General features: G+C 51.1%; 1 protein-coding gene across 1 annotated transcript; it reads right to left on the bottom strand.

Moving 5' to 3' along the window:
- Positions 1-9,428: 9,428 nt before the first annotated feature.
- Positions 9,429-12,229, bottom strand: LOC102571789 (angiogenin-4). The gene is made up of 2 exons (XM_006264703.3): positions 12,015-12,229; positions 9,429-10,296 (listed from the first exon to the last, which is right to left on the bottom strand). Exon 2 carries the CDS (start codon positions 10,276-10,278, stop codon positions 9,805-9,807), a length of 474 nt encoding a protein of 157 aa, XP_006264765.3. The 5' UTR covers positions 10,279-10,296; positions 12,015-12,229; the 3' UTR covers positions 9,429-9,804.
- Between the last annotated feature and the right edge of the window lie 724 nt (positions 12,230-12,953).

The following is a 12,953-nucleotide window of genomic DNA, read 5'->3' as shown; positions in this document are numbered from 1 at the left end:
GGCTCCACTTCCCCATCTCCTCCTCCTCCTTCCTCCTGCACCTTCTGTGCAGAGTTGTGGCTCCACTGCCTGAGCATCCATCCCTGGGGAGCGCTGTGCTGCAGGGTGTGGGTTATGGACTCTCTCACCTCAAAGTTAGTTCTGGCCTAGTGTGTTACTGCAGAAAGGTGGGAGCTCAGGAAGGAGTTGCTTTTCCCCTGGCAATAAGTGCTGACTCCAATGCATGACAGGGTACCGTGCTGCAGGGAACAGGACAGGGACTTGTTAGGGAGTGATCTCCTCTCCCAGTCAATGCTGACCCCACTACCTGTGTCCATTTGTCTTTACAACCCACTCCTGAGCTGGCAGCAGGCTCAGGGGATGGGGATGGTTCCCCCCACTGCTTCACAAAGCAATATTCTCTGGGTATCTGATTGTTGGTCTCCAACTTCCTCTAGATTTAGGTTTCCCAGGAGGGCTCTCTACTGCCTGAGTCCCTGTCCTGGGGGTTTAAAACCTGTGAGCACATGGCATTGAAATTCCTCACCAGTCCTTTTTGATGAGAAGCATTGGATAAGCAGGCTCCTTCTCCTGGTATTTGAAAGTGTGGCAACCCATGGCCCTCGCCCTTCCCCAGAGACTGGATCTCACACCCCCTACTTCCCACACTGAGCCACATGGCCAGCTGCAAAGTGTTCTCTCTTCTTTCTTCACCATCACTGGCTCCACCACATTTTCTCCATAAGCTCCCTGCTAAACTCATCTGCCCAGAGACACTTTACTTCCAGCCCACACCCCAGTCCCAGTAAATCAGGCAGAAATGATGTCTTGTGACCCCCATATTTCTGGGTTGCAGGATGATGCAAGCAAAAATTACTGTGATATCAGGAACTCAGAGGCAGGGACAGCTGACTAGGGAGCTGTGGAGAGGGGAAGTTATGGGAGCTAAAGATTTCCAAGAATTTGGCAGGACAAAGGGTAAAGCATAGAAATATAAAAGAAAGGTTTGGGAGAGGTAAGGAAGCGCCTTTCTGGGAAGGGCTGGGGTACCTGCATCTGGGATCTCAACCCCCTCTGGGATTAACTCCATGTAGCAAAGGCTTCCTCTTTACTCAGCTGACAATGGGAAGGTTGGAGGAAAGAGAAATTAGAGCCTCCTTAGCCAAGGTATGAATCCTGGTAGTCTACGGGAGTGTTTCTCATTTCAAAAGTAACAGAGACCCACCCCAGCCTTTTTAAGAACCATCTGCTCTGCCCTTAGCAAACCTGGTGTTCTCATTTTCAGGTACAGAAAGTTTTGCATTGAAGAGCACACCTCCCGAAACATTTGTTACCATACATTTTCATCCAGCTCCTGTCTCCTTTCAGGAGTCATTCAACAGATGAGGGGCTCGGGGGGAGACAGAAACCAAGTTTGGGCCTTGTTACACCTGACACTGTGAGCCACAAATGTTGATTGGCTTAGTGCTAGCTTGGAGTTGGGAGCAGTCACACGTTTAAGTCTAGAAATCTTCTCTGGCTGTCCCCCACCTGCACAGCTGTGACTTGCCATTAGCGGCCTGGTGAGCAGGGGCAGGACTAGGAGCTGTAGGAGTTCAGGGGGTGGAAAGTTTGTCCACACAGAACAGGAGGATAGGGCAGGGGCCACTGCATCCTGGGATACTGGAGGACTTCAACTTGAGTGGCCCATCTGTTATGCGGACCAGAGATAATCCTGCCCTGGAGTGGCATAACTTTAAGCCGCATAACAAATACTTTAAGCCACTTTAAGGTATCAATGTGGAGACAATCTAGGGGTTAAGAGCTCCAGGAGCCACCTAAAATTAATGCATAACAAGGCCGTATGTCAAGCCACCCTTGTACACACCCATAGCCATTCTGCATTAAATCATTTTATTACAGGAATAAGCAAGGTTAGTAGAAGATTACAGGACTCGGCCCAAGAAAAATCACCCACCATCATACCTAGCAGCCCAGAAAGGCTGCGTAACAAGCAGTAGAGAGTAGTAGAAAGCAAGAGGTAGGGAAGGGGTAGTGTATTGCTGAATGGGTCCTTGGGGGCTGCACAGGGCAGCTATGCCATGTAACAGGTACTACATTGCTCGTACATAATGGATGGGGAGCGTGGGCTGACAGGAGACAAGAATGCGCTGGATATCAGTGTGTCCTTTATAGTGACAGGGTGGTTTCTGTGATCGTCCTTGGAGAAAACAAGCGGTCAGGGCAAAGGTGCGCTTGCTTCTTCGCAGGTTCCTTTTAGCTGGGGTCCCTGCAGAGCCACAGATGCTAGTGACGTCTCCGGCAGCGGCATGGATGAAGGTGTTAGTGAATTTGCAGTGGGATGAGGCCATGCCTCGGCGTCTCATCATCTGGTTGCAGTACGTGTTAACGTCTTGAGCCCTTGTCCTGGGGAAGTCAATGTGCTGCCTTTTGAATTTATTATAGCGCAATTCCCCTCTGGCCAGAGCCAAGCAGGCTACTAGCAGGACAAGGAAGAGCACCAGATAGTATCCCCTCTGAGCCATGGATTGACCTGGTAGGGGGAGAAAGAGGAGGCATGGAGATGCAAGGTGGGAGAGCCTATTTATCCCTACTGGGACCAACACCCCTCCTATCTTCCTCCACACCACACCACACCACACCACACCACACCACACCAGCAACTCCTTGCAGTCTGGACTCTAAAGTCCACCCCATAAGTCCTCTTGGCTGCTGTCTGGTTCCACTGCAAACACCGGGAACTTTTCCTGGCTGAGACGTATAAAACAGCCAAAGACAGTGAATTTCCCACTGCTCCTCATTTAACTTCCATATGATCAGTTGTATATCCCAGCCATGCGATCGCAACAAGGCTCAGTGCTACTTCCTAGATCATCCTCCTGGTAAGATTTTGCCTGCTTTTGCTCAATGTGGGTACTGCGACCCATATAAAGAGATGAGTGGATTATCAATGGAGTATTGACCAGATAACTCATTGAGACCCGCCAGCTGTATTTTCTACTTTACCTTTCAATTACTTCAGTGACAAACAAGAGTGGTTGGGTTGGGGACCCAAGAAGGAATGGATTTTATCATTCTAAAAATTACCAAACCAGCACTAAGAAAAAACCCCAAATAACCTGCAAGAATAGAAAGTAAAAACATTCCTGATTTCCTCTCACTACCTGTTTTTCTGGCTTTATAAGCACATAGTAAATAGCAATCCTACTCATTTTACAATTTTGTTTCCAATTACAGTGTTTCAGGACTTGAGTTATACAGTGTAAAAAAAAAGTAGGAGCACATTTGAGAAAACTCTTTGTTTTAGGGCCCCAGTGGAGCCTCCCAACCCAGTTCTTCAGTGGTCCTTGGAAGGCATCAGTTAAGCAAGAAATAATAGTCTGGGAAAGATTTGGTTGCTAGGATTTTTTTCTCTGCGCATTGTTCGTGAATTGGTTCTGGCTTAGAAATTACATCTTTTCACATTAGTGGAGTTCAACAGGTCATTTCCATTTTTGTTCTTTAGGGCCAGTGCAACAGACTTCTAGGAAATCCTTCCCTAAAATTTACAGTCAAGTACCATAATTCACTAAATACCATCAACATAAGTAAACTATCAGCCAATCTTTCTGTACCATGTTGATGTATGGGATCAACCTCCACATCATCAGGAAAAGTCCTGTTTGGTTCAACAGGGCAGCCGATTTAGCCAGATGAAGGCCGTTCAAACCCACATTATAGTTGTATAAATTCTTTGAGCCTGAGATTGGCTTTTTATGCTGGGTGGGGATGGCACCAAGTGCACTTATAACAAGTTGGCTTGTTAATAGCAGTTTTGTTAGCAAATCTTGTTAATACAAATGGCCTGGTGGGAAGGTGTAGGAGACCTGAAGCAGCAGAGGACAATCTGTGCCCACATGCCTCCTCCTGGTCTCAGGTTTAGTCAGAGATATTTTAACCCCAGTGCAGCAGGTCTCTTGCCCTTCTTCACCCATCTGAGTTGGCACAAATGGGAACACCAGTCCCGAGTGCCTCCCAGAGCACGACTGCCCCACACTTGCAGGCTCATGCCAGCTGGTTCCTCTCCGACGGGCCCGTACCGCCACTTCCTACCTGTGCCTCTGTGTGGTTGCACCTCTCCTTACCAAAACCTTGGAGCCTGGACTCTCGTCTTCCCGAGGGGTCCAATCGTCTGCTGAGCGGGAGGTTTCTCTTCGGTCTTCCTTATCTGTCCGATGCCCATTATAAGGAGCCAGGAGGGCAGGGACCATGGGAGGAGAAAATTAGCAGAAGCAGGTGGTGAATGGAGGCTTTTGGGAACGACAGTAACAGACAGTTGATGAACTGGGAGGGGCACGTGATGAAAGAGAAAAACCGATAAAGTCAGGGGATCTAGAGACGTTTCTCAGATTTCTCCATCCTGACCTGGAGCTGCACCTCTGCACCCATTAGCTGCCCTAGCACATGACTCCACCAAAGCCCCTCTCTCCTGACTTGCAGCCCCTCTGCTCCTCCACCCTGTGCTCCCAACATAGAGCTGCATTGTCAGGGCTTTGTATAGGGGAGCCCATAGCTACCGGTCTGGATGAAAGAGCATGGACACATGTTTGTAAAGTCTAGACTGTCATTAATCTCTCTGATCACCCGCCGCTTTGTCATTTACAGGTTTTTATTGCCCGTTCCTGGGATGTGCCTGTTCATCTTTATCTCACTTGGATAATTGTCTCCTACCTTATTTCCTGGGCCTGTTCCCAGCGGAGCACCCTATGATAAGCACCTGACACTTCCACACCTACAGGAGTCTGAAGAGATGCACTGTGGGGTGACCAGGGTAGCGGCAGGGGCTGGGCTGGCTCCTGCAGCACTTCCCATTCTTGCCCCCTATCTAAGTGGGGACCAGGCTGGTGTCCCAAGTGCCCAGCCCTTGTTACACTACCACATGGCTGTCTTGCAGGCTCTTAAAAGCATTTTCCCAGGTTTCGGGGTCAGAGCTTAAGCCAGGTGTAAAATACACTAAATCTGAACTCAGGCCTAGCTACTGCTGCCCAATGCCTGCCAGAATAGGTACATGAGGATACAATGGGAGCCTGGCTTCTAAATGAGAGCTGTAAAGGAATAAACTTCCCCACTCATAGGCAACCTTAAAGTAAAAGAGGGCTTATGACATGGGAAAAGGGGACCAGATACACGACTTCAAAGGAAACTGGAACTATTAAGCTGCAACTGGAGTTAAGCAACCACTCCACTGCCCCCAGGTGTCCACGGGTCCTTTTTGGGTGCCAATGCAATGACACTGTTTTAGACCCTGACTTCCACAACAGCATGCTCAGGGACTGTAGCTCCTTTCAGCAGAGTAAGTATCAATGCAGTTGCTCCCCCTCAGCTATGCTCACCTCCCTGTGCAGACTGGATGGGGCAGGGACGGCCGAACTGTAACAGGCACTAGGGGCAGCAGCCAAGCTGGAATTTGGGCGCTAAGAATTACGCATCTAAATGACCTGACTTCATTTTCTGAGGACAAGGGAAGAGGAACCAGGGCCAGACCAATGGTGTTTGGTAGGGGGACCCTTCACTTGAACCGAGAGCTGGGGGACAGCCTCTGTGCTTGCAGGGGATCATTGTGAAGCTGTTATTGCTCTGAGAGTCATTCTTGTGGGGCTTGTTCCCAGCTCATCTATGGATGAGAACCACTTTTCAGCAGTGCCTAGATAGGCTTCTTAGCATTATTGTGTGATGCTGGTGACACCTTTTGTTTTTTAATTAATTTGTATCCGAGGACAAATTAGCCAAAACTACTTCCAAATACAAGAGTCCAGAACCATAAGTGGCCCTACTACCAGCAAACATCCTCCACCCACACCTGGGGCTTCAAACATTTCCAAATCCTTTGGCGGGCATCCTACTTGCAGGACCAAGCACGGAGGCTTTGGGTTTCAGATGCCCTGAGCTTTGCTTGCCCGTAGCCATAAGGCCCTCGGAGCAAGCAAGGGAGGAAACTCCCATCTCATCCACTGGCTCCTTCTGGAAGGTCTGGTCTGGTAGACTTTTATGTTCACGTTCACCCAGGCTAACAGGTAAGTCATGAGCAATAGGGTGGAAAATGGTCCTCTTGGCCACATAAATCCTTCAGCTCCTGGCTCCACCTGAGTAGAGGCATTGAGGGGCAGTGATTACCCAATACCCCCTCCCACTCCTCTCTGGCCCTAAAGCCCTCCCCTTCTCTACCCCGTCTCACACTGTTCTGCATCCAAGGCCATCCATTACCACCTCACATCCCACATTGCCCCTCCACTCTCTTAAGACTTGGACATATCCACTCCACTGGGTTTTAACTCCCTAGGTCTGACCTTTAATGACTGCCATGGACATCAACAGCAGTGATGGGGAGCTGGGATGTTGCTGGGTTTCCTTTCCAACCAGGTGCCTGTGATCTGCCAGGGGTACATCCAGAATTTTGAACTGGGAGTGCACCTGGCGAGGTGCATCATCACATGCACAACACACGTTTTTCTCCAGTTAAAAGTGAAGTAAATTTTTACCAATATGCTAGGAGCCTATGCCTGTACCACTCAGTTTAAGATTGAAGAAAAATATATATAACACCATTGCAATGAGTTAAAATAATCCACTGAGCTGTGAAATAGGAGCTTCCTTACCAGAAGCAGCTAAGGGGCAGCAGAAGTGCAGAACAAAGGATAGAAGAGAGGGGGAATGTCAAGACAATTAAGAGGAACGGAGGGTCCTAAAGGCCTGTGGGATGACGAGTTTAGAAGGGAGCAGGTAGATTATCGTACGCCGTGAAGTCAACTCACTCCCCGAGCACTGCTGGACTAGAAATGCTGCTGCCCATGCCAGGCAGCCTGTCTGAAATGCTGGGTGGAATAGGAATCAAAGTGGGATGGAAATGCATGCCCCCTCAGACGGGTCTGCTCCTGCCTGAGCCGCACCAGAACAAGGAACCAGGAAGTCTGGGAGGAGAAATTGAGCACTTCCAGAGAACTGGTAACACAAGACAATTATTAATAGAGGAGGAGGACACATGATCAAGGGGGGAAGCCCCAGATAAAGTACAAATATTTACCCAAACTCCTGAGCAGCATCCTCCCCTCTGCTCTTCCCACCATGGGCTTTGCAAACACAGCTCCACCAGCCAGCATCCGTCTTGTCAGCTCTCGCCGTGGACTCGACACGTACAAAGCTGCACCGGAGCCCTTGCATCTGGATCTGCAGCACCCCCTGCCCTCCCCCCACCCCTTCCCCCAACCTGCTTGCCCAGCTCCAATGGGATGATGGGGTAGAGAAAAGTGAGGGCAGCTCTGCCTCCAAAGATCATTCCCCTCTGCCCTGCCCGCCTGAGATGAGCACCCTTTTCTCTCGCTTTTCAATTGTTCCCTGGTGCTCTCGCCTCTGCCCTGGGGCCAGCCAGTCCCCTGGCACATTGCAACCACACTCTTCCTGGAGACAAAAGTGTGCGGAGCATATTCCCAACTCAGCCCCTCACTAAGCTGTCCAGGTTGGGGCCACACTGAAAGCACCAGGGAAGGTCCCTGAATCAGCCAATCCCCCTGACCTAGGGCTAGATCACATCCTCACTCCCCGCAGAAGGGAAGGGTCTTGTATCCGATTGCCAGACCCCTGGAAACAGGTAGTGCTCCCGCCCTGGGACCGTATGAGATCTGGTGTCTCCTGTAAGAGAGAGCTTCTTCCCCACGCGATGCCTCACCAGTCTCTTGCCGTGCAATACCAGCACCAGCAACCACTAGAGAGGAAGGGCTCCACATCTCCACACCCCAGTCACCTGTCAGCGGGGGCTGAAGGGGAAAAGCCCCAAATCCCATACTGTGTCTCCCAAAGCCAGCCAATACCCCTGCCCATATGGCCCGATGGATTCAGTGCTCCCCCTTCCTCCCCACACTGAGGTAGAAAGGGCAGATAACTCATTTTCCCAAACCTCCCACTCTTGGTGTCTTCTTGCTCTTTCCCAGGTTTCAGTGATCTGTGGACAGGAGGAGGGTGAGGAAAAAGTGCAAATTCTTAGCACCACGTTTCCACAACCACGCCCTGAGAGCGAGGTGGTGGAGGAGGTCCTGAGAACAAGATGGGCTTCGCCCAGCCAAGGAAAGAGCATGCAGCAAAGACACCTCAGCAATGCCAAAGAGCAACGTGCACAAACAAGGCAAAGTGGAGCATGTACAAACGCCAAAAGGACTGGGAAGTGAAGACAATGATTTCCCAAAGTATTAATAGCAAATTATGATGAACAAAATAATGTGTAAAAATTCCTAGCAAGGGATACCAAAAACTGCAGCTAGCCAGGAGAAAGTCCTGTGTGCTTCCTGCATTTCACCACATGTCAAGGACCTTCAGTTTGCAGAAGACAAGCGTAATGATCCCATGAACAGTGCAGAGCTGCATGCTTTGACTTGCCACCTTGTAAAGGGGCTGCTATTCACCCCCTGCTCTTTCAAAAGTCTTGTCAGTGATTCTGCATGACTCAATGTACAGGTAAAAATGAGAAAGAGAGATGTGCTTGTGTGTCGGTCATTGTGGTTTCAACTCTGGGACAGCTGGGAAAGAGCCAGGAAAGAGGGACCCCAAAGTGCAGACCAAGGGCTGAGGCTGAGGGTGGAGAGGACTGTTCGTGGTGACTGAGGGGCAGCAGCAGAGCTGTGTGGGGAGCCCAGGGCTGGGATCACAGGAGCTGGGGTGAGGCGCGAGGAGCACTGGCAGGGCTGTGAGGTATGTGGCAGGAGCACGGGAGGGCTCTGTGGCTTGAAGTGACATGACACATGAGCTGCCAAAGATGGGCTGGGGGTTTGGCAGGAGCTTGGATGGATGGATATGTTGGCCTCAACCCACGAGTGACACACAGCACATGAACATGAACGTCTAAACGAACCACCCAATGAACGCTTGTGGAGGAAGTGGATGTTTCCTATTAAATAGTTGTCAGTTTGTATGCCATCTGGCTAGAGTTGTTGCTGTGCTTTTCAAACTATAGTAAAATAATCCAGTGGGCAATTCTCAAAATCCCAGTGTAAAAGGGATTGTGTATAACATGGGCCCGTGCCCCACAGCTGTGATGTGTTCTGCACAACTTGAGCAATGTATGCTTGATTGCACGTGCTCACGAATGCACATGCAACAGGGGGCAAGGGTTTGTGCAAGTATTTGGAGAAGATTGTGTGTGTGCACGTCTGTGTCCGTATGTGCAACAGCGTGGTTTGCAGCTCCGAATATCCTAGAAAAGTATCTTGGAACAAGCTTGGATATTTTCAGCTTGAATAAGTGTGCGTGCATGCATTTGCCTGGCCCTTGGTTGGAGGGAACGGGCACTGCTTTGGGTGTGGGTGTGTGTCTCTGTCTGTGTTGGCGTATCGCTGCTGCTCGCTTGTGGAGGGAATGAGAAGGGTGAGGAAAGAATCGTGAGCCATGCATCCCCGGCTCCTCCCAGGTAAACTCAGAGGCCGTTTTAGCTTTGATTACTTCTTTATTGTAGCCAGGGACAGACATTGCACTTTGCCTCAAACACCAGCATCCAGTCCAGTCACCTTCCCTCATCTTGCTGTTCCCCAGCAAGGCACGTCTCCTTCTAGTGCTGCACTCCCCAAGGCTCACACTTACACAGACAAGTGCGAACACAGCACACATCCCTGGGGTAATGGATGACCAGCAGTGCACTCCTCTGCTCACACCAGCAAAGAAAAGAATTAAAAGGGATGTGTGATACAGAATTAGAGTTATGGAAAGTGACTGGGACAATTCAGTGGGGGGGCCCCAGCCCCACGAGAGACGGGAGCAGGTTAGGGAGAGCCAGAAGGCCCTGTTCCCGGCGCACCCCCTCACTCAGATGTGGCTCTCCTCGAAATGCACCGGGTTCCTGTCCTCGTCACAGGCAATGACGATCCTCCTGGAGTCACGGCTGGCCCGATACCTGCAGTTCTCAAGGGGCTTCCCGCCGTGAAACCTGCAGGTTGTGACCTGGAAGCTCGAGAAGCTTCTATGCATGACTTGGCCGCTCCTCGTCACATACTCACTGCCCCCTCCTTGGCACACGGCCCTGATGGCATCTTTTGTCTCATGGATGAAGGTGTTTATTTCCTTGCAGATTTTCTTCCCTGGGTTGGGGTCCCGCCTCCGGTCCTCCCTCAGCATGTAGCGCATTTGTCTGTTGCAGTAAGCGTCGTCCCGGCCCCTGGGATTGCAATGGACGTGTTGGAGAAGAAACCTTTCGTACTGCTGCTGGTTTGCTGACACAACCAGCAACAGGGCCGAGCCTGCCAGAGCCCACAGCATGACCAGGGTCCTTGCCTGCGTCATGGCTGGGAACAGATGATCCTAGGCATGCAGAGACACAGCGTTAATGAGAGAGGCAGGCAGCTCAACCAGCTATCTCTGTTCTGTTCTCGTCTGTGCGCCTCTATTTCTTGCTTTACTCTGGGGTGTCAGAAGTATCAATACTACCAACAAGTATTGATGTCACTGCCTAAAGAGATTGTAAAAAGTGTTGGTGGAGAAATACCTAGCACCAACCTCACACGTATTGATGCCATTGCCTAAAGTGATTGTAAAATTGTTGGAGGAGAAAGTCCTGGCACCAACCTCACATGTATTGATGCCATTGCGTAAAGTGATTGCAAAAAGTGTTGGAGGAGGAAGTCCTGGCACCAGCCTCACGTGTGCCCTCTCTATCATCTCCCATTGAGTCATTCCCATGCTCCAACTCACCCAATGACCACAGCCCCCCCATGCCTTTAGCATCCTTAACTCCACTTGTGTTCAAATGGGTTAGCAGCAGATGCCACTTCCATGAATCCACCCCGATGCCTCCATTCAAAACCTCCTAGTTAGCCCCGCTCTCACTCCCTGCTTGTGTCTCTGGTGTCGCATGTACAGAGTTGATCAGCTGGAAGATGTGCGGTGGGCTTTGCAAACTCATTTGGATCGGGGTGCCTGGCTCCCTTAAGCTGAACTGCTGGACATTTGACTCAAGAATATAGCCCCGAGCGTGAATGAGGTAAAGCAGAGCTAAGGTGTCTCGTTGTGGATCCAGAGGCACGCGCCTGAGCCCTGGACCCAGGCCACAAAGGCCGTCCCCAGCTGACTCAGTTCTCTATGGACACTGGTCATTAAGGCCAGGGAAGCCAAAGAGATTAGGGTAGACAGAAGGCACTTCACTACCTTGAGTGATACTGGCCACAGAAATAAGCCTGTCTGATACACTCCAGTGCCTTGGGCCTGCTGGGATTGGGCCAACGTTTGACCTTCTAGCTGTAACACCGATGGCCTTGGAGCCCAGGTATTTCTCCCTTGGCTTTAATACCGCTAGTTGTGCCTTCGCTTCAGCCTTCCCCAGCACAGGGGATCAGGCCTCTCCCTCTGCTAATCATGTCCTCTCCACCCAGCCTGTTTGGGTAATTCAGGATTTGTTTGCCCCATAACGGGAAGCTTCCTTGGGTGGAAAATGAGAGGCAAAATGAAACTTGGTGTTTTCACACCAACTCTTATTCTGCCAATCCCTCTTACCTGCCTCCAGTGTTGTAGCTCGTAGCTAAGACCACCATTGCTGCGTGCTTGCACCGACCCCTGCCCCTCTGCTGCCAGGGGATAAATCACAGCAGTCCTGGTTTCTACTTCCCCACGTCCAACTGTTTAACCCAAAGGCCTTTCCGCTACTACGAACAGAGCCCAGGTGTCAGAAATCCCCCCTGCTCGTGACCACCGGACACTGCTCTCTCCCTGAGCAAAATACAAAACCCAGGAGTCCTGGCTTGCAACCACTTCTTCACTAACCACTGCACCCAAACTCCCTTGCTGAGTTGAAAATGAACTCCAGCACCATTTTGCTCGAACCCCAAAGACCTTTTAACATCTGGGCAGAGAACCCAGGAACCTTGACATCCAAGCCCTCCTTCTGCAACCACTGGAGCCCACCCTGACCCTGAATAGGGAGCACACCTGAAATGCAACTCTTCCTGCCTCCCTCCCTCCCCCTGCACCCCCAGCCACCCTCCCAGAACCAGGATAGACCCCAAAACAATGGCTCTCAGGCTCACCTGCTTTCCCCAACAGAGGGGTCACACTTGGCACTTGGACTTCTCCACCTCCTCTCTCTAGGGCTCTGGGATTTCGTGCCAAAGGGTCTGCTCTGCCCACAAACCACCTGTGGCTCAGTCGTCTGCGGGCTGAAAGCCTGGCTCGGCAGCTGGATGAGGCTGCTTGCAGAGCTGACCCCAACTCCGACCTGACCTCTCCCTTTCTGGCGCCTGGTTATATGGAGCAGGCTGGGACGAGAGGAGGGGTTCCCAGGCTCAGCTCACAACATGGAAGGGGCGGCATTAGGAAACCAGGGTGGACGAAGTCCAAGCCTGGGCAGAAAGCCCAGTTTCACAAGCAGCTGCTGGAAGAGAAAGGGGCCCCATTGCCTCCAACACATCCCTGGGAGCCAACACACCCCAGGCTCCTAAACGTGCCTTGAGCAAGACCGCCTGCATCCTTCCAGTCCACCTCGCCCGGCCCAGCTGTGCCTGAAGGGCACCACGAGCTCACGGGGGAAGGAGTGGAGCAAAAAGAGAGAAATCTCCTTTACAGTTTTTTGAGTTTTTTGGTCTGAGCTCTTCCAAGAGCAAGCAGCCTGATCCCCATGACGCTGCACAAAGCTCCTTGCCACCTCTGTCTTGACACACATTGAAGACTGGGCATTTTACTCCTTAGGACTTGAGGCAAAAGTGCCCCAAGCCAGGCAGAGTGGGTGTGATCACCCTGCCGGGGAGCTGGGCCTTCACATCCTCTTGGGGGGAAAGAAGGGAATGAAAATCATTCCCAGCTCTTGCTCATTGGAGGTTTTATTGGGGTTTGTTGAGTTTTTATTGCTTTTCCCCTTTATGGTCGTTTGGCTGCACTGCATCGCAGGAAGCAGAGGGACTGGGGGGTCAGGTCCGAGGAACCTTCAGCATCGTGCTGGGTGACAGATGCATTGGTCGAGGGACGGTGCG

Source organism: Alligator mississippiensis, chromosome 7 (assembly GCF_030867095.1).
Source record: "Alligator mississippiensis isolate rAllMis1 chromosome 7, rAllMis1, whole genome shotgun sequence".
Taxonomy (NCBI): Eukaryota; Metazoa; Chordata; order Crocodylia; family Alligatoridae; genus Alligator; species Alligator mississippiensis.
Note: the sequence above shows the minus strand (reverse complement) of the source record. Positions and strands in the feature narration are given on the sequence as shown.